This window comes from Nansenia antarctica (assembly GCF_963989245.1).
Source record: "Nansenia antarctica genome assembly, chromosome: 12".
NCBI classification, from domain to species: Eukaryota; Metazoa; Chordata; class Actinopteri; order Argentiniformes; family Microstomatidae; genus Nansenia; species Nansenia antarctica.
Window position 1 is genome coordinate 7,078,168 of NC_137682.1, and position 22,001 is coordinate 7,100,168.

General features: G+C 41.6%; 1 protein-coding gene across 1 annotated transcript; it reads left to right on the forward strand.

Moving 5' to 3' along the window:
* Positions 1–1,034: 1,034 nt before the first annotated feature.
* Positions 1,035–21,510, forward strand: tmtopsa (teleost multiple tissue opsin a; the record flags this gene model as incomplete). Its single annotated transcript, XM_080543229.1, has 4 exons — positions 1,035–1,410; positions 5,630–5,958; positions 9,928–10,161; positions 21,250–21,510. The coding sequence occupies 4 exons, from the start codon at positions 1,035–1,037 to the stop codon at positions 21,508–21,510; spliced, it is 1,200 nt and encodes a 399-aa protein (XP_080399355.1).
* Positions 21,511–22,001: the final 491 nt, after the last annotated feature.

Consider the following 22,001-nt stretch of genomic DNA (forward strand, 5'->3'; position numbering starts at 1 on the left):
TGTGATAAAGAAAGAATGAATGTGGAAAACAAAGAATGAATGTGGAAAACAAAGAATGAATGCGTAAAAGAATAAATCAATATATACATGTATTTATAATTACATTAATGAATTTATATTGTTATTTATTTATTTCCTTATTACTGTGTGTATTCATTTATTTATGTATTCATTCATTCATTTATTTATCTATCTATATATTTATTGTTACTTTTGACAGACTTGGTCCTCCATACAAATGACCCCACCCATGGCTGTTCTGGTGTTAATGAACTGTCCTCTCTTTCAAATGTATTAATCACTCATTGAGGGGAAAACCCACCATTGACTGAGAGACTAATGAATAGTAGTGATATCTAGGCTATGAACATAATGTAATTCAATGTCTGATGATTGCAGAACCATGGACAGCAGCACTATGCATCCAGAATACATGGGTTGGTCATCACTGATGTTTTAAATCCCATTTAGAACCTCCAACTCTTGAAGTTAATTTAAATGATAATAGCAAATGTTGAGTGTGGGCTGCCTATTAGTTAATAAGTGAAATAGGTGTATTCATAGCTGAGGGGCAGTGTAAATAGTTGGTAGGTGGCGTGATGGACTCCGTTCGTTGTGCGCACCTCAAATTCGGGTCCATTGTCAGTAAAGACGCGCACAGACAGCTCCCAGGCTGCAGACGTCAGCTAAGAAACTGGTGGGCTACAGTAGTAATATAAACACAGCCAGTCCAGTCCAGCAAGGTGTGTTTTGAATTTAAAACTGCCACACGGTGACGGTGGAGAACAGCCTCGCCAAACTTTGTGTTGATTTTATAGGCTACCAAGTTATTCCCAACGAGCGTGTAACGGTTTACTTCATTCCATGCAGTCTTGGAAAAAAAAACAAGTGACTGTCATAAACTTTTAAGGATTGTAGGCTAAACCTCTCTCACGATTCTTCGGTTCTCAAAAAAATTTCCCCCCAACACATTACCTATCTCTTGTTTAATGCACGGTTGCATTGCGCTTGAGCGGTGACAGTCACAGATTGCAATGATCGTATCGAACGTGAGCCTCAGCGGCTGCGGCACAGGGGCCAATAGCGCGCTGTGCGCTGGAGACGGAGAAGGACACCTGGAGGCACACTCATACCGTCCTACCCTCAGCCCGACTGGACATCTGGTGGTCGCTGTGTGTTTGGGTTTTATTGGCACCTTCGGATTCCTCAACAACCTCCTGGTTCTGGTCCTGTTCTGCCGTTACAAGGTGCTGCGGTCGCCCATCAACCTCTTACTGATGAACATCTCCCTCAGTGACCTGCTGGTGTGTGTGCTGGGGACCCCGTTCAGCTTCGCGGCCAGCACCCAGGGAAGGTGGCTCATAGGAAAGGAAGGATGCGTCTGGTACGGTTTTGCCAATTCACTATTAGGTAAGAGTATACAGTAAATTGGTAGTGACCGTTTGAGTATTTAGTTTCAAATGGAGTTGCAAAATGAGTGTGAATCTTGCCTGCATGCCGATATTCTTGGTAGCTTACTTTTTGTTATTGAAAATGTAGCCTAATTATCAAAACGAAATAACAAAGTTATCAGGTGTCTGCTGATAGCCTAACTGGTGTTACGCATTGTGACTGTGTTATCAGGTGTCTGCTCTGCTGGTGTTACGCATTGTGACTGTGTACATTTTTAATATCTGTATTATGAATTGTGTAAGTTGAAAAAAAAGGGACCAAAATAAACATTCTCAATCAATCAATCAATCAAGGTGGATGATGCGGCTTAGCCTGTCCATATTAAAACTTCAACCAATCATTTGCCGCAGTCGCTAAAACGTATGGATATATTATTATTATTATTAATAATAATAATAATAGGTAATAATAATGAAGGCAACCAGTTGTTATTGTGCTACTTGGTTATTGCAAGTGTCTTGGTCGATGGTCAAGTGAAACGCGTCTATGGGCTATGTTCTGAGTGATTTAGAAACATGTTTAGAGAAATTAGTTTGATGAACATTACTGACTATTCGCATTCAGCGCGACATTGTCGGCTAAACTATTCCGAAAAAGCTCTTTAGAACTTTTTTTTTTTTTTACAATAATGTCACGTTTCTTGTTGCCAGTTCTGTATATTTAAGTGATTGTTTGAAAGTCAAAAATCGACCTTTACAGCCATCAAGAGAATAAGTATAGTTATTGCACCCTGAAGATTCTGTCAAACATCTAGCCTGTTATAATTATTGTTATAATTATATTATTATTGTTATTTATTATTATTATATTTCTATTGTGTTGTAATCGATTAACATGCCCAATGCGCATGACCCAAAACTGTAGCTATTGCTTCCTCTTGTCAGCCAATTAGTGCTGATTGCCTGTTGAGTACATTTCCTGTAACTTGATTGAATTGTGAATATTTTCAGGTAGCTTGGATTGTTTTGATTTACCTCTAATGCTGTTTTACTCTTTCGCCTACGTTTGACATTTCCCTTAACTATTTTATTGGGAAATGTCTCATGAGATTAATTGTCTGTGTTAGATGCAGTGTAGCCCCAGTCTGGCTTAACTTGAAGGAGAGCTAAATATGAGAACACTGCTTTGTTGTTGTCATTGTCCTGTTGCACTTTGGGCTCAAGGTTCAGCACTGTCTTAAAGTGTTAATTCATTGCAACACAGTCTCTGAGCAAAAGGTGCAGTACATGGCCACCATCACCTGCTCATTTGCATGCTACTGTAACACTTAAAGCCGACATGAGGCACTACTAAATGGTCGAACATCCCCCAAAATGTATTAAGCAGGATGTTAACAACACAGCTATGTACTATAGTACTTGGACTTAAATATTCTAACATCGGACAACGTCTCACATTTTGCGACGACCCTTGCCCAAATCTTTGCCTCTTATTGTCACTCTTCGCAAGATAAGGGTTCTCACACTACATAACTGAATTCATGCTCGCAATACTTTCAAATCTTAGTTATATACCCTTGTCTGCTGATTGCTATTGCAGATGCGTGCATGCACACACTTAACCACTCAGTTATCAAATTAATGCCTAACCCTAACCACCCAGAAGTTAATGTCTATAATACTACCTAACTGCCATGTATGTTCACATGGAGGTCATACGTAAACATCTTTGTGATTTCATATACAGATCACATGTTAAGATATTTACAGTTTAATTTACAGACAATATCATACAAATTTATAATGAGATAATGTTGGTACATCCTCTCTTACATGCAAACATTGTTGCTGCATCCTAGGTAGATTATTGATATAGCGCCTTTCAAAAACCCACGGATGCTGTACAAGGGGATGAAACGGACAGACAAAACAGAAAACAAACCAAGCAAAAACTAAAACATGACAAATGCCTTGGAGAACAGATGGGTTTTGAGGGCTAGTTTGAAGGAGTCCCGGGTGGGGGCATGCTGGGTGAGGAGGTCAGTTAGGGCGCAGGCGTGAAGGGATTTGTAGGTGCAGGAGGATTTTTAATGTGATGCGCCAGTGGAGGTGAATGAGGGCGGGGCTGATGTGCTGCCAGGGCTTGGTGTGGGTGAGGACCCTGGCAGCTGAGTTCTGCACTTGTTACCATCTTTAGTTTCTCTGTCCTCAACTCCCCTTTTATTTTTCAATCTTCAATCTAAAAGGAAGCTCACGGTGTCATACTCCTTTCTCAGGGATGCTTTTACAATGTCTGTAGGCACATTTCATTGCAAACTTTGTCTCTTTCACTTCTGCCTACTTACTTACGCCACTACGTCTCAGAGATATTAAGCTGTTCTGCACTGCTTAAATTAGGCCCTGAAGTGGTAATACAGTGCGATATGCAATTTACTAAGGCTTATTAAAACCCCTTTGAAACCTGACAGGCTGAAACATGACAGGCTGTAGCAGGGCTGTTGCTCCCCAGACACAGACGGAGATCCCTTTTCATTGACGGTAGATGAGAAATTGCTCAAGGGTTAGTGGAGGAGTTACTGTTGAAGAGAGAATCAGAGTCAGTGTTAAAGGGGATAATCTCACTGTGTCAGTGTTATACACTCAGGCGGGATTCTTTATGATAGTTTGTCACCAAAAATATGATGAAGATCAATAAATGTTCCCTCCATCATGCGCCTATTCATGTTTATCACTGTCTGCAACGAAAGCATATTGTATTAATACACTTCACTTTTTTAGAATGTTAATATTTATGTGTTAATTACTGTAGTATGAGATTATAGTGCTGGCAGTAGTCTTGAGGTTAGCGAAGCAGGCCAGTAACCAGAAGCTTGTTTCAAAATAATAGGATACAAAAGCTTTTGTGTCATCTATTCAGCATATTATTGGGTTATTTCGTGACTGCTGAATGCTGTGTGCCCTGAAATGTGAAACAATCACACTTTACAGTTGTTCTCGATCTCTTACACCTAATGTACTAAAGTACAAAACTATTTTTGCAAAACAGTAAACACAACACTCACACGCATAAGAAACACAAAGTGTTGAATACAAAATTGAATTATTTTCCTACAGCACTTCCAGCAGAAGTAATGGGAGAGTGAAACATGTTTTCTTCTTTGGCTCGATAGTTCAAACGTTTGCATTTGAAATCAAGCAATTACAATGTGCTTTTATTTGAGAATATTTGTGTACATAATTGGTTTCACAAGAAAACATTTTTTTTACATAGTCCACCTATTTCAGGGCACCTGATCAATAACGATGAATTGAAAATCAAGGACCCCAATTGAAATAAGCCAGTGGCTTTCTTGGGTTTTTATCCTTTTAGTTTGACCTTGTATGTAATATGTACTTTCATGTACCTACTTCTGCAAACATTCTAATAAAGTTTTCAATCAATCAAAAAAAAAACACAAGTAATGGGACAAGTAAGTCAGGTGTGTCCCGTCACATAATTTGTGCAGACTTAAGTGAGCTAAAAATCCCAGAAAATCCTATTATATGAATGTTATGTTTTATTGAGTAAAAAAGTATTTCACCCCCTAGCAAAACATGACTCAGTACTTGTTGGAGAAACCCTTGTTGGCAAACACAGCGGTCAGACACACACACACACACACACACACACATGCTATTGTATGAGTCAATGAATGAATGAATGAATGGACTTTATTGTCATTGCTACAGTACAGGTACCAAACAACGAAATTTAGGAGGGGTGGCTCCCCTGGTGTTAGGAAAGGGGGAAAAAAAAAACACTTTTAAAAAAATCACAAGAAGGGAAGGAGCTGGTTTACATAAATAAAGGCTATGTACACAATCCACTGTACTATACTGTACAGATAGACGACTAGGGTTGTCATATTGCACAATAGTATTGTTTCACGTTATTTAAAGTGTCACAGTTTGCAGGCTTGAAATTTACATGTTTGTGCCTCAGCACTTCACCTGATTTTTTCAGTCCAGCAGCTGCCATACAATCCGTCCGGACTGTCCAGGGCCCAGAACTTAGGTCTTTGCTGTGTTCAGGGCCTGGACAGCCCTGTGGTAGAAGCTGTTCTTCAGTCTGTTTGTCTTAGCGGCCAGGGTCCTGAATCGCCTTTTCGAGGGCAGCCTGGTAAAGTGTTCGTGCCCAGGGTGGCCCTACTGAACCTGCGCTGTCTAGTCAGAGTGTTTGTCTCTGTTCTCGTTCCTAGGCATCGTTTCCCTCATGTCCCTGGCGGTCCTCTCCTACGAGCGCTACAGCACCATGATGGGGCCCACTGAGGCAGACGCCACCAACTACAGGAAGGTAGCCTTCGGCATCGCTCTTTCCTGGGTCTACTCCCTGATGTGGACCCTGCCGCCGCTGTTCGGCTGGAGCCGCTACGGCCCTGAGGGGCCCGGCACCACCTGCTCCGTGGACTGGACCTCCAAGAGCGCCAACAATATCTCTTACATCATCTGTTTTTTTGTTTTCTGCTTCGTCATCCCCTTGTTTGTCATCGTTTACTCTTATGGTAAACTGCTGCACGTAATCAAACAGGTGAGTAGTAGAACAACTCCTAAAATTGTTCGAGTGATTCGAGTTGTCTCATCTTTTGATTGAGATTCTGCGTCTCAGAATTTTTTGGGGGGGGGTCCACACCCTGCAGAACTTTTCACTGTAGGTTCCACCTGAGTTGCTCGCCATGACCTCCTCCGCCTGTGCTCTTGTTTACAAACCGATTATATACCGATATAGATAGATATAGATAATAGATACATGACAAAGATTTCACTTAATGAAATACTTAATGAAATAAATACCGTAATAGGAAAATGACATTTTTTTGAGCAGTCATGTTAGAAATACAGTAAAAAATAAATAAATAAACAAATTAACAAATGCGGCATGTTTCAGCACATTGTCACATATTCAAAAATATTAATTTTATGTATTTTGAACAAAGTAAAAGCTTTTTAGAAGCCTTATTCGTCATTGACCCATAAGCAAATGACTCTTAGTTATTCTGATTCTGATTGATGATTTGTTTGGATCATTAAAAGAATAACAGTTACAACCACTATAATGCCTCCATAATAATAAGCTGGCTAATAAGCTACGGTAATAACATTGCTAGGTGATAATGTTAGCTATAGCTAGCTATGTACTGTAAACTTCTCTTTGAAAAGAGAATCTGACCCAGTGACTAACACTGACAGATATTGACAGCTGAGTGTGGTTGGGGGTGGGGTTAACCAGCTATTGTTACCCCCCCATTACCTGGCTGTGCAGACGTGTGAAAAACTCTACGAAAGACACTACACTGGCTACATTGGTGTGGAACACCAATATCCCAGCTTTTCCTTTTGTTTCAGTTCTTTCTATATATTGATAGTGTGACAGTGAGGGATGGAGGGAAGGAAGGTGCATGGGAATGACTCGTGAGTGTCTGTGGTGGGGCTCAGTTAAGTCATTAAGGCTTCTTGCTGAGAGAGCTCTTTACCAGCGACAAGTGAGTCTTGGCAGGCCACTGAAACCTCGTGTAGGTTAACGTGGGAGACACAAAGCATTCGATCAATCACATTTAACTTACACCAGGTTGGCCAGAGCTCTGTGTGGATTCAGGAATTGGAATGCTATAGCGAAAGCTGGATATCATTATTGCTGTGTTTGTGTCTTTGTGAAGTTGTGTGTGTCTGGGTGTGCACTAGCATATACGGTAACTGAGTGGGTGTAAGTGCAATCTTGCTTTGGAGTGTGTGTGTGTGTGTGTGTGTGTGTGTGTGTGTGTGTACATTTCCTTGTTTGGTGGTGTTTGTGCTGTGTAGGCCTATGTGGGTTTCAAGGTTGAAGTTAATTGTTATATCCCAATATACAAGTAGAAGAGAGTATCATTCTTTAGGCTTCAGTTCCTCAACATTGCAGAAACAAGAGAGATAAAGTGGAGGTAGTTATAAAGACAAATATGGCATCTTGCTGTGTTCTAAACGTATTAAAGATGCTGCACAACACAGAAAGCCAGTTAGATCAATGTTGAGGTGTGAGGCCTTCTGAATTGTAAACATGTTTTTGTATCACACTTAGCATTGGTAGAATGACTTGTCTCTCCGACTGTTATTGTTCTCCTGCGGAATAGAGAGAAGATGAGACCGTAGAGGAATGTTAGATCTGATTGGTGAGGATGTAGCTTTCTGAGGCATTTATGTCACAGTGAGAGATATCGACTTTACTTTGATATCATACGGAGCTAAAAAATAATCACAAAAAGTATTTTACAATAATCTACATGGGACTACTTTATTCTCCTTTTTAATAGTATTAATAGACTAGATCAGAAAAGTAAATCACCACAAGCATGTCCTCTTTATGTTCCTCATTAGTGACTTTAAATGATGTGTTTTGTCTCACAGCAAGATGAAACAATACAAAGATATGCGGAAGAAGAAATGTTTTCATCTTTTGTCTGAGCTTTCAGTTCAAGCTCATCCCCCCCAGGCGTTTTGCAGGCGTTGACAGTACTTTCTAGGTTTTTCTTTGATGCTAACTCACATCCCTCTGTCCTACTGATTGTGAACAGTCTCAGAGGACGGCCTTGCAGTGGTGTGGGTGGGAGGTTTGTGGCTTGTCTAGCGAGGCGCATGGCCAATGGTCTGTAAACAGTGTGATGTCATTTGGCTCTTTGGTCAACACAGCATTGCTCAGCTGTTTCAGATGTGTCATTTATCACCCAACTCCCAGCATCTCCCAGTGACACCCGTGTGACATAGATGTGACATACATCGCCACAAGGGGGCACATATATCCAGCTCTCTCTCTCTCTCTCTCTCTCTCTCTCTCTCTCTCTCTCTCTCTCTCTCTCTCTCTCTCTCTCTCTCTCTCTCTCTCTCTCTCTCTCTCTCTCTCTCTCTCTCTCTCTCTCTCTCTCTCTCTCTCTCTCTCTCTCTCTCTCTCTCTCTCTCTCTCTCTCTCTCTCTCTCTCTCTCTCTCTCTCTCTCTCTCTCTCTCTCTCTCTCTCTCTCTCTCTCTCTCTCTCTCTCTCTCTCTCTCTCTCTCTCTCTCTCTCTCTCTCTCTCGGCTCCTACAGGGCTTTGGTCCAGCACGGATTGTATTTGCTTACTGGGTTCAATCTAAACACTGAATGGATAAATCAAGAGGCTGAGCTTGGTGACTAATTGGAGACAGACAGAAACCTGTAGTTTATACAATAATGTAGTTTTCATCAATCCCAACCAACCTGTAGTTGGGAGAACAAGTTCCAAGTTCCAAGTTTCAAGTTATATTGTTACGTCATATTACACAATTGTAAGAGAGTCAAATTCGTTAGGATTCGGTTCCTTGACATTGCAGCACAAAGTGAAATAAGGCACTCTGTGGCAGTGAGTGGGTATAAGAGGAAGTAGTATTGAGTAAAGTTACTGTGTGCTTAAGGGTATAGTCATTTGTCATCAGTAGGCTTGTTTATGAGCCTGATCGCCTGAGGGATGTAGCTGTTGGTTAGCCTCTGAGTTTTGGCCCTGAGGCTCTGGAAGAGGCTTTGTCTTTTGTACAGCATCAGTTCAAACAGACTGTGGTTGGAGTGGCTGGGCTGGCCGGAGGTGTCACAGCAGCGCTAGGTATTCCAGGTCCGGGGAGCAGAAAGGCTTGAGGGTTTATATACCAAGCTGGTCCAAAAATGTTGTGAAGTGCTAAAAAATAATTTGGGACAAAACTTTTCCTTCACAACTCATCTGAAAATGTTCCAGCTTTGATTATCACCCAGGTGCATTTGCTGAAGATGGAAAAGTGTGTGTGAGTGTGAGTGTGTGCGTGCGTGCGTGTGTTTGTGTTGTGTGTAGTGGGTCCCTTTTACTCAGACTGACACTGTAATCGCATTAAAAGGGAAATAAATATAGCATGTGTCTCTCCTTGGGAACGAAAAGCTTTGAAGCTTGTGGCCTGCAGTGTCACATTGACATTGTAATTTTCCCATCTTTGGTCGAGAGAGGCGTTTTAACCGCAACATGTAAGATTATGATGGACTGCAATCAATGCAATAGTGATCAAGACATTTAAAAAATGATTATACATTTGAAATGTCATGGATTTGCACCGCCCTCAATACTAAGTGAAGTCACAGTTCTTCTGTAAGATTGATCAAATAATCAAGGGTTGCCTTTGAGAAACAGGGAGAGACAAACTGATTTCTTTTGAGTGACAGGGAATGATGGGTCGCAGTTGAAGAGACAATGCAGACAGTCATACAAACAGATAACTTTTGCGTTGTGCAAGAGGCCCAGCTGGGTGTTAAACAGACAATGTAATTGTTAGAAGATGACTGTCTGGGAACAAGTGGTCGATAATGGACTATTTTCTTTCTCTAATCCATTAATAATATTGATGCATTTCCAGTGTCTGTAGAGCAAAAGTGACACTCTAGACTTAAGTCTCTCTCTCTTTCTCTCTCTCTCTCTCTCTCTCTCTCTCTCTCTCTCTCTCTCTCTCTCTCTCTCTCTCTCTCATTCCCTACTCCTTCCCTTCATGCCTCTAAAGGTTAGTGGCATCAATACGACCATGGGCCGGAAGAGGGAGCAGCGCATTCTCTTCATGGTGGTCATCATGGTAATCTGCTACCTGACGTGCTGGTTGCCCTACGGAGTCATGGCCTTGCTGGCCACTTTTGGTCGACCGGGCCTGGTGAACCCTGAGGCCAGCATTGTGCCATCAGTCTTGGCGAAGACCAGCACAGTCATCAACCCTGTCATCTACATCTTAATGAACAAGCAGGTGAGAAAAACATCATGAATAAAACTGTCAGCTTGTAGAGACGTTTGCTTTTAGCAGCCCGCTATCTCGCTAACTTTAGTACCGGTAAGAGTCTATTAAAATGGAAGCCAAGTTTCTTAAACCTGGTGAAGACACAGCTATACTAGAAAAAGGAGTAAGGAATAAATGGCGCTGGGCATGGATAGAGGAGAGTAGTGACGGGAAGCCTTATGGGACGTGGTGCCTCAAACTGAGGGAGCCAGGTGCTTGTTTCTGTACGCCGTGCTCAAAGAAACTCGTCTACGGCAGTAATAGTATATAGTATAGTATAGTATAGTATATAGTATCAGGGCTCTCAAGTCTCACGCATTGGGCGTGAGACACACGGGTTGAAATGCGGCGTGTGAATGGGTTGAAATGCGTGTGTCTCACGGCCAATGCGTGAGACTTGAGAGCCCTGTAGTATAGTAGTGGGAAGAAGGTTATTGCTCGACATGCCTCAGATCCCGGTCACCAAGCTTCGGTTCGAGCGCTTGCTCATACAACAACCTTACCACTTCATCTTCAAAGACCGACCGTGTTTGCGAGCAAAAGATCAGAGTGTGCGTGTTTATAGCTGAACATGATCTGTCTTTCACAATGGCTCAGCCACTCGTCGATTTGTGCAAGAAGCTATCAGAAGACAAAAATGCACTGACAAAGCTGTCCGTTTCCAATCAGCACGCCAGCTATTTAAACACACATGGCCTTTGTCCCGGAATTTAAAAAACGGCTGTGTGAAAAGCTTAAAAAAGCAACGTTGTCAATGAATATCGACGAAGCTACTAATCTTAACATGGACAAAATCCTCAATGTCCTTGTTCGATTTTTTGATGATGATCTGGCCAAAGTAACAACACAACACCTAGCCAGCAAGAAAGTAAACATTGCCAATCATCAGCCCTCATGCAGGAGCTCAAAGATATGCTGGAGTCCAATGGTCTTGACTAGTCACTAGTCATCAGTATTCTACTTGATGTAGATCTATTGATCTATTGTTATAGTGATAGTGGCTTAATAAGTGATGCAATCAGTTTGACCTTAAGTGATTTAATCAGTTTGTTCTTTTAAAGACATCTAAATATATTATTTTATTTTGTATTGAGTATAAAACAGTATTAATTAATTTTAACATTGAGACATATATTTTGTATTGACTATAAAATAGTAGTAATGCATTTAAACATTGAGACAAGAAGCTGTCTTCTGTACCCGCTCTCCCAATATCTCAAACTGTGACCCCCCTCCCCAAGAAAAAGTTTCAGGCACAGGATTTTTTTTCCCCCACTTTAAGCCCTGCCATTACAATAATCAAGTCTACAAGTCGAAACAAATGCATGGATGAGTTTTTCAAGGTCTTGATTGGAAGCCTCTCATTCTTGTTATGTTATTCAGGTGATAGTAGGCTGATTTAGTTATCGAGTTTATGTGGCTGTTGAAGTTTAGATCCGAGTCTAGAATTACACCAAGATTTCTGACCAGTTTTTTTGTTTGAAGAGAGAGAGAATCAAGTTTTCCACTGTTTTGCACTTTGACTTTCGATCTTTTGTCAGGTGCACTGAATACAATGATCTCAGTTTTGTCCTTGTGTAGTTGGAGAAAGTTTTGTGTCATCCAGGCGTTTATTCGCTCAATGCAATTACAGAGATTGTCAATGGGACTATAGTCGTTCGGTGAGAGGGCTATGTAGATTTGAGTGTCATCTGCATAGTTGTGGTAGGCAATTTAGTTCTTTTTTATGATGTGTCCCAATGGAAGCATGTAGAGATTGAATAGAAGGGGGCCAAGGATTGATCCTTGGGGAACCCCACATGTTATTTTAATTTGAGTGGTATAGTATAAATTCTCATCTCGATCTGTCTCAAACTATGCCGTGTTGGGTCCTTGAATTTGAGGGAATTAAGTATTGAAAGTCCTTGAAAAGTGCTTGAATTTGATGTTTCAGAAGGTGTGGGAAGAATATACAGTACAGAAGGTGTGGGAAGAATATACAGTACAGACCTACTGTTTATAACATATGTTGTGTGGTGAACACAACAAATATGTAATATCTTGCTGGAAACTCAACACATTGTATATACTTTGTTTAGCAAACTTGAGCATGACATGAAGATATTGGCTTTGCATACAGTAACATTCAGTAGACCTGACAGAAGTACTGTAGTTTGTCAGCACAATATGACTGGCACAATCAATATTAAGTGTTCATGCTTACTTTATATATGCAGCACTTATACTGTATGAGGTATACGTTGAGAGTAATGCTCTATAGAAACACACATTTGATTATGTGTGTTTGTCTGTAACATTAATACCTCAATGAGATCAGATGACATTTAGTAGTTTTCATCCTTATTGGCTTTATCTGCTTATCTGACTTGATTGACACAAGTAACAACCAGAATGGGAAAGATATATCTTGTTATGTTGTCAACCATCCAGCCTTTTGAAGGGTTCAGCATTCAAGTTTTCTAAAAGCTTTCTAATGGTTGTAATGACGGTTTAATTGGCAGCGAACATCCTCCTCCTCCCCCACATATCTGACGAATAAATGACCTTCAGGAGGTTTTTAGCCCACTCATCATGGAAGACAAATATGTCCTGTATGTCATTTTCAGTCTTTAATTCGTCCCAGACCGTTACTATGGAAACTGTGAGTTGAGGCGAGTTGAAGACTAAAAATGCTGTACAGATACAAGTAACAGCAAGTTTGCCTCACTGAAGACCAACCCTAACTATCAGCAGAGAGGACTGATAATGGCCCTATAGATGGGGGACAAGGGCCAGCATATGGTGAGTAGAATTTGTGTATTTTCTCCCTCTCAGTACACTACTACACTGCAGTTCACTAGTCATATAGAGGGGTTGTTAAAATGCTGGGAAAGAAAGAAATATATTAGCTATATTACTGCACTATAAACTGGTTGATTTGGATTACTCAAGAAGAGTTTTCCAGACCATCGGCACCCACTTTAGTATTGGGGATCTGGATCAGAGCATTTCCAATGCTTTGCATTCAATCAACTGCTTTTCATTTTGTCATCTACAGCATTATGTTTTATAACAATCTTGCAGTAAAATTTGCTTTTGGCTTTGAGACAGATGGCAATGGAGCACACTGGTGCACTCAGTAGATGGTGAAGGTTCATCTTGAACATATTGAGCTAAACTAAAGGGTCCAAACCATATGATGATCATATTATAAGCGGCTCTTACATATTATTCATCTGGATTTTGAGTGACGCCTCCATACCCACCGGTTTCACTCATCTCCAGTCTCGCTGTCATGGGAACATATTGAATCCTTGGCTCTTCATTTTGAATCAGCAACCTTTCTTTTTAATTTGTTGTTCATAGTAGATTCACATTCTCTTGTGATGAGGCACAAACTTTCTACTTTTAAACAAAGTTTTTATTCAAAGAGTAGCCTACATATACACGAAGTATACACAAATATCACAGATGACTCTTTCTTTTGTATTTTTCTTTTCTAAACATGAAAATCAAATAACCCTCCCTCTCTTAATTACATACATTTAAATGTTTTCTTTAACTTTCCACTTTTAAGTAAATCTTTCTTTGCAATTGTTAGGCAAAGTGGTCAGAGGCCGCTACTATCCGCTTGCACAGCTGAACCGCGTCCGCCAATCAACGCAGCGGCAACTCATCACGTGGACACGGGACAGCTGTGCGGGCGGGGGAAGTCCAAGATAAATGACCTCTACAAACTAATGGAATAACGGCTGTGTTTGTGACCAGACCGAGTAAAGCAGGACGGAGAGGACCAGGACGCCCGTGAGCACGGAGGAGAGAGAGAGACCGATTACCCCTGAACCATCCGGGGAGAGGTACGGAGTACCCCCGGACCACAGAGAACGAGGCGGAACCCTGCCTATCAACCCCCGGGCCAGCCAGCCCACCCTGACGCCAGCCGGCGAGCCCCTCCGGTGGAGGGGCTCCTCAGTTATCCTTTTTTGTGTTGAACTTTACGTCTGTGCCGCCCTTTTGAGTGGGCGGTGCCCTCCTTTAATTCCAAGTTAGGAATAAATATGGCGACAAGCCTAAAGGTATCCTCCATCTCCTCATCTCTCTAGCTCGAGTGTGTGTACATTCCCCTGGTCATTGTGAGGAGGGTTGCCACAACACACACACACACACACACACACACACACACACACACACACACACACGCACACGCACACGCACACGCACACGCACACACACACACACACACACACACACACACACACACACACACACACACACACACACACATACACACACACACACACACACACACACACACACACACACACACACACACACACACACACACACACACACACGTTGTTATTGTTCTCATTGCTCACCTTTTCTTCTCACTCATTGCTTTGCAGGTAAAAGTAGAGTTGTTTACTATGGCACACTACAATGGCACATTTTTTTTCTTTTTTTCTTTTAGCTCTTCACATTATTATTTTTTACTGGATTAACTCAACTACCAGAAGTTGCTTGGCTCTGAATTCCAGCAGTGGGTCTACTGTAAGAAGCTTGTTTTTTAGGGCAGCGGTTATAGCCAATAACATCCCCCTCTATATGTAGGAAGCTTGTTGTCAAGGTAGAGAATACAGCCAATAACATCCCCCAATATGTAGGAAGCTTGTTGTTAAGGTAGAGGATCTCGCCAATAATATCCCCCTCTACTGAGTAAATAAAATCAGTTTAAAAAAACAAACAAGTGAAGCAACACATTATATGCTTCAGATCCTAACTGAGTATTTTAATTCTATTTCTGTTATTTATTGTTGTGTGTGGATGGTTCTTTGTTAGTGTTTTGTGATGCTCACCAAAAACTGACGCTATGAGCATCGCTGACTTTTATTTTGTTATTTGTTGTTATGTATGTTGATGTTTTTCGTCTTTGTTATATGTTTTGTGATGGTTTCTTGTACAGTGGGGGAAATAAGTATTTCATCCCCTGCTGATTTTGTGAGTGTACCCCCTTACAAAGAAATGAACAGTCACATCTTGAACTAATGCAGGCCACGCAACCCACGCAGAGGACCTCTCTTCAGCCATCTGTTACTTCATACCCCCCCCCTCTCTCTCTCTCTCTCTCTCTCTCTCTCTCTCTCTCTCTCTCTCTCTCTCTCTCTCTCTCTCTCTCTCTCTCTCTCTCTCTCTCTCTCTCTCTCTCTCTCACACACACACACACACTCCAGGCCTTTCATCCCCTGCTGATTTTGTGAGTTTACCCCCTTACAAAGAAATGAACAGTCTATCATTTGAATGGTAGGTTCATTTTAACAGTGAGAGACAGAATAAAAAAAGTATAAATCCCTGAAAATCATATTATCACAAAATTATATTAATTTTGAAAAGATATTTGTGTTTTATTGAGTAAATCCCAGTGTTTTCTGTGATTTCTTTTTTATATTCTGTCTCTCACTGTTAAAATGAACCTAGCATTATAATTATAGACTGTTCATTTCTTTGTAAGGGGGTAAACTCACAAAACCAGCAGGGGGTGAAATACTGATGGGGATCCTAATACAAAAAAAGTACTGCAGGAAGCGTGTTTGTTAGGGCAGAGGATACAGCCAATAACACCCCACTCTATGTAGGAAGCTTTTTGTTAAGGTAGAGAATTTTGCCAATAACATCCCCCTCTATGTAGGAAGCTTGTTGTTAAGGTAGAGGATTTTGCCAATAACATCCCCCTCTATGTAGGATGCTTGTTTTTGGTAATCAGGTGTGTTCCGTCACATAATTTGTGCCGGTATAAGAGCTGTCAATGTATACTATTGATTATAGTCTTTGCATTTGCCTTTCGAGTTTTCTATTGGTGTTTGCAAAATGAATGAATGAATGAATGAATGAATGAATGAATGGACTTTATTGTCATTGCTACAGTACAGGTACCAAATAACGAAATTTAGGAGGGGTGGCTCCCCTGGTGTTAGGAAAGGGAAAAAAAAAGGGAAAAAAAAATCACAAGAAGGGAAGGAGCTGGTTTACATAAATAAAGGCTATGTACACTATCCACTGTACTATACTGTACAGATAGACGACTAGGGTTGTCATATTGCACAATAGTATTATTTCACATTTATTTAAAGTGTCGCAGTTTGCAGGCTTGAAATGTACATTTTTTCAGTCCAGCAGCTGCCATCAATCCGTCCAGACTGTCCAGGGCCCAGAACTTAGGTCTTTGCTGTGTTCAGGGCCTGGACGGCCCTGTGGTAGAAGCTGTTCTTCAGTCTGTTTGTCCTTGCGGCCAAACAGAGGTGTCAAAGAATGTCAAGGAAACCATTATACGGCAAACATAGCCGAAACCTTCAAACATAGTCAAAATCAACAGTGTGGAACATAGTTAAAAAGAAAAAGAGCAAGTAAAGGGAAACTTGTTATGTAGACAGAAAAGCTGAATATTGACATGTACCGGTGTGTAAAGTGGAACGTTTGGAGAAAAAGGGATCTGCCAAATATTTACAGCATAGCACCTTATCTGTAAAACATGGTGGAGTGTTATGGTTTGGCCATGTAATGCTGCCACGAGAACTGGTTAACTTACTTTGATGTAACTGCTGCTGAAGTGTACAGAAACAAAAAGTTTTTGCAAAAAGTACTAGCAAAAGTCAAATTCATTGGATGGCGCATTGTACAGTAAGACAGTGACGCAAAACATACTGCCATATCAACTATGGAGGTTATAGTTGCTTTTTCAGGGCCAAAAAGTTCAACGTTCTTGACTTGTTCTTGTTCTTTGATCTAAATTCAATAGAAAGTACTAAAAGTACATTTCATTTCCTGATGATAAGATTATAGGCAGATTAAAAGACCTGAAAACTAACAACAACTGACGTTGGCTGCAGTCCAGGCTTGGCAGAGCATCACCAGAGAAGATACCCAGCATCTGGTGGGGTCAATGGGTCGCAGACTTTGGGATGAGTTATTGCATGCAGGATAGGATAGTCCATCAAATACTAAACGCGTGCTTAATTTGGACATTATCTGTCCCATGGCTTTTGGTGCCCTACAATAGGGGGACTATGTATTTCATAACATAACATGCAACCCGAAAGGACAGCTGAATGGTACACAGCAATGCACGATTAAACAGTGAGCACTGTTTAGCAGATGCATCTAATAAAGCTGGTTTAAACCCAGGCAACTCAATGTTGAAATTGAGTTTACACACTGCCTGGGTAATACACTGGGGGAAGTTGTAGCAATTCATTGACATTGCAAAAGTTCTGTTCTTTTCCCACTTGATTTGATAGAACCTGTACATAACAGTTGACCCATTGTTTACATCTAGTACCTGTGGAGCATCTTGATCCAAGAGGAAACACTACACCTGAGCCGAAGGGTCAGTGCTGACCTCTTCAGCTACTTTATCTTGACCCTGGTATTGTATGTCTCTGCATTTCAGCAAAAGTCATAGTTTTCTCCTCTCAGTGGTCTCTGCCATCCACTTTCAGCTCCACAGTAGTCTGTGTTTAGACAGCTGAGAAAAGCCAGGGGGCTGCACAGGGCAATATTTTATTTAAATAATTGTATGTCTCTATGAAAATATGTCTCAGCCTACTGTCTCTATTAGGCTTTGCGATTAGTCACACTCGCCTCTTGCGAACCTCCCCCCCCCCCCCCCCCCCCCCTCCTGCCCACCGTGCCCTCTCTCGAAGGTGGCTTACTGTTGAATGTGTGGGTGGTGATGAGGCAGTACTGGTGGCTTAATGTGGTGGTGGCACCCCTAAAATTTGGGGGGAGGGGGGGGCATCAAATCATACTCTCGCCTAGGGCACCTAAATGCCCAGGACCGGCCCTGGGGCTGCCCATCAAGATCAGAGGTTCTACATAACTTGTGCTTTTGCTCAAGGTGTGACAGGGTCTGGTGAAAAAGGCCCCAAGTCATTTTTCTGTTTTTTTTTTCTCAGTTTTTCCCAGTTTATGAAAGTGCAGATTGTAAGCATTCAAATGATATGTCATACATTGTATGAAAAAGTTTGAATGTTGGTACAACTCAAGTCAACTAACAGAGAAAATCACCCTCAAAGTTTTCACTTTTCAAAGGCAGGTAATGGGTGGGAACAATAGGTGGTTGACTCCACCCCAAACCACTCCCCCAGGACAACCACTCACCCATTACACTACCTGTCATTATCTGTCAGTGGGGTTGTCAGTCAGCTAACCCTCAGGAAAAAACTTGCAGGGCAGACATGTTTAAAGACATGTTCAGAATAGCAATAGAACGGGACAAATTGTGTCCCGGGAAAGATTATTAACCCATAAGAACCCGGACCCATTTCTCCTTCAAGGACAATTATGAGGGACATAAAACATTAAATAGACCACATAGAACACATTTCTGACATTCTTTTCAAAATACCACCCCCTAGTGGCAAATATCTGACATTTTACATATGTCACATTGGGACTTTAATCGTAAAAGTTACTTTAACTTATTCCACATTGGAAAACAAATCAAATTTAATTTGACGGCTGTAATAAGGCCGAAATGTCTTTATTTTTATTTTTTATTTAACCTTTATTTAACCAGGCAGGCCAATAGGAACAAATTATTATTTGCATTGGCAGCCTGGCAAAAGACAAAAGCCTCTTGGGGGGGGGGGGGGGGCTGAAAAGAAATCAGGTTATATGTTAAAAACAAAGAACACACACACGACAGACAGCGGCACACATCCAAGCATTTCCAGCACAGTTAAAATAATAGAAACATACGTACATCTCCACACCTCCTCCGCTAACAGTCACAGCATCAAGTTTAAGGGACAGCGTCACACATCCACATAAACCCACACAACATTAAGCACAGCAGAAAGCACACTAACAGCATTAAGAATTAGCAATACATACAGTATGCACATTTGGACAGACACAGGAAGTCAAACAGGCATGCATGGGACAGACAGTAAGCAGTCAACAGGGGGGGTTTGGAGAAAAAAAAACTAGAGGGTTGAAAAACAGTTGCATGTGTCAGTGAGAATGTCCATGATAGAGTCCTTAAAAGCTGATTTTGAAATAAGAGTGTCCAGTTTGAGTGTTTTTCTGTAAATTGTTCCAGTCATTGGCTGCAGCAGCCCTGAAAGAAGATTTACCTTGTGTAGTGTTTGTTTGTTTGGTGAATTTTTAGGAGAATACGGTAAGCAGCAAGTGACACAGGTAGGGGGGGGGGGGCAGACCAAGGAGGGTTTTGTCGATGAGCATGAGCCAGTGGATATTGCGACGGGTGTACAGGGATGGCCAGTTGACAAATGTCTGTGTTTGTGTGTGATCCCTCTGTGGAGAGACATGCGTGAGAGAGGGAAGTGGTATAGAAATCCAAGATCTATAACCTCAGTTATTTTGCGTCTCTTGATGAAATGTAGTAGACTCTAAGTATACATGAAACATGCAGAGTATACTAAGTACACTACGTTTTCTCAAGGGAGGTGATGTCAGAACACTAGAACAGCCATGGGTCAGGTCATTTGACCCTGTGAGTAATTATTTTTTATATATCTTTGCACTCCATGAAATTTCAGGACCCTCCTTTCATGACCTTTCCTTGATATGTGTGTTCTACCACCCCAGTATCCTTACATTTTCAAAAATCACACCAGGATAAGCTAGTATACAGCTATTTTGCAGTTTTTCTGTGTAGGAGGCTTTCTGTGTAGGAGGCTGGCAGGCTAATTTACAAGCCGGCCAACTAGTGGTCATTGTGTGTAAGTAGAAGCTTCCCAAGGTAAAGACTATGGTCACCCGAGTAGGTAAAAAAGGCACGGCTGTTCTAGTGTTAAGACAGACTCTAAGTATAGAGTCTGGCCCGTAGGCCTTTCTGTCAAGGTGTCCATCTATTTGTGTGTATGCCTGGAATTGAAACGAATCCAATACCATCAACCTTGTACCTGGGCACTTCCATTAGACCACCCAAAATAAGACACCGAAGCACTCATATAGTCCGCACGTCTATTGCAGAGGAAAAGGGGTGACCCCTTTTCTTTCCTCTGCAATAAACGCGGTGACCCCTTTTCCTCTGCAATAAAAGCACAGACTATATGAGTGCTCCGCGCTCCCGTGTCTTATTTTGGGCAGTCTAATGAAAGTTCCCAGTTAATAGTTTTACTATTATATTGTCCTCTACTGTTTTTTTTTGTTCTTTAGTGTAGAGCACTATTACTTCTGCTTGACTCTCAAAAAATGTGATCCTTGTATTTTGATACTACTGCAGAAGCTGGCTTATTGGAAGGTTATTTTGTCTAGACAGTCTTGTATCTTTAACAAACATAGTATATGCATGAAGCCTGTCTCTTCATTGGTAGATTAGAAATATGAAGTAACATTTTATTGACAGATACAGTAGAGATTTAGACAGGAAGGATGGGTGTGAGAGAGAGGAGGGATGACATGCAGTATATGTCCCCGGCCGGAATCAAACCAGGGACCCTGCGATTACATGGTCAACGCTTAACCCGCTACGCCACGTAAGCGCCCATTGTAATCATTATTAACCCTTAAGGTGCAATAGTGTGGTGCCGTGCATGGATGGAAAAATATGGAACTGTTGAGCTCTTAGCCCCCACCAGCCTTGGTTCACACAGCCTCGCCATCAGCACAAACAGACGTCCAATTGAAAATTGATTGAGAACGTAATTAGTTGCACATTTCATACCATTTGGAAAATGTACACATGAATAGTGGCTCTTAGCATTATTCCACATGTAAAGGCAGAGACAACCAGCTTGATTAGAGCAGGGGGACAGGAAACAGAGGTCTCCAATCAGATGACTTTTAAATGTAATTATCAACCATGATTTTTTTTTTTCTTTTTTAGACTTTTCCTTGCAGGGCTAAAATGCTGTTGAAGTCTAAAGTCTATCTCCAATTTGACTTACACTTCTCTGTGTCTCCCCCCTGTCTGTGTTGGTGTTGTGTTTGTATGTTAATCTATGTGTTGATGCCCTGTCTGTCTGTATGTGGGCATGTTTCTCTGTGTGTGGGTGTCCTGTCTGTCTGTATGTGGGCATGTTTATCTGTGTGTGGGTGTCCTGGCTGGTGTGACAGTTCTACAGGTGCTTCCGAGCCCTGCTGCAGTGTGAGGCTCCCCAGAGAGGCTCCAGCTTCAAGAGCTCCTCGAAGGCAGTGACCAAACCCGTCTGGGGCGCCCGAAACACAGGCAACGTTAACCTCACCGTTGTGGCGGCCTCTCCCGGCCAGCCCACCAAGGCCATACCCCAGCTGGATAACGATGTGGAGACGGCGTCCCCTTCCTCAGATGGTGTCAAGCCCACCGTGATGGCATTGGTGGCCCACTATAGTGACTGAGGCTTGGTACAGACAGTGGTTGTGACCCACAGGAAACAATTAAAGGTTGATGTAAGAGGTGATACAAGAGTTGGCAGTCAAAGTGGATTTTGGGCTGTTGCAATCCTAGCCGATGGCGAGTATGATAGAGAGCGAGTGGAGAAAATGAAAGTGGAGGATATGAAATTGAATATTTGTCAGTGAACACTTTAAAGCGATTTAACAATACTCAACTTTACTACATGTCGTTTATGTCAGAAACCAAGGTATCATCTTTAGCACGTCTATTCCTCTTGGAAAATATTTTTTAAAAGAAGAAAAAAAAAGCTTTTGCTCATAGAGTTGACCATGTGCATGACATGAAATGTTGTTACTTTTACTTGTGTTATGTCAGGTCTTGTGCCTAGGGGATTCAAGCGTAGTGTTCATACAGAGGTGCACAACCAATCGTGAGCTTAGAATGATAAGGTTCTATCTCCGTTTAGAATGATAAGGTTCTATCTCCGTTTAGA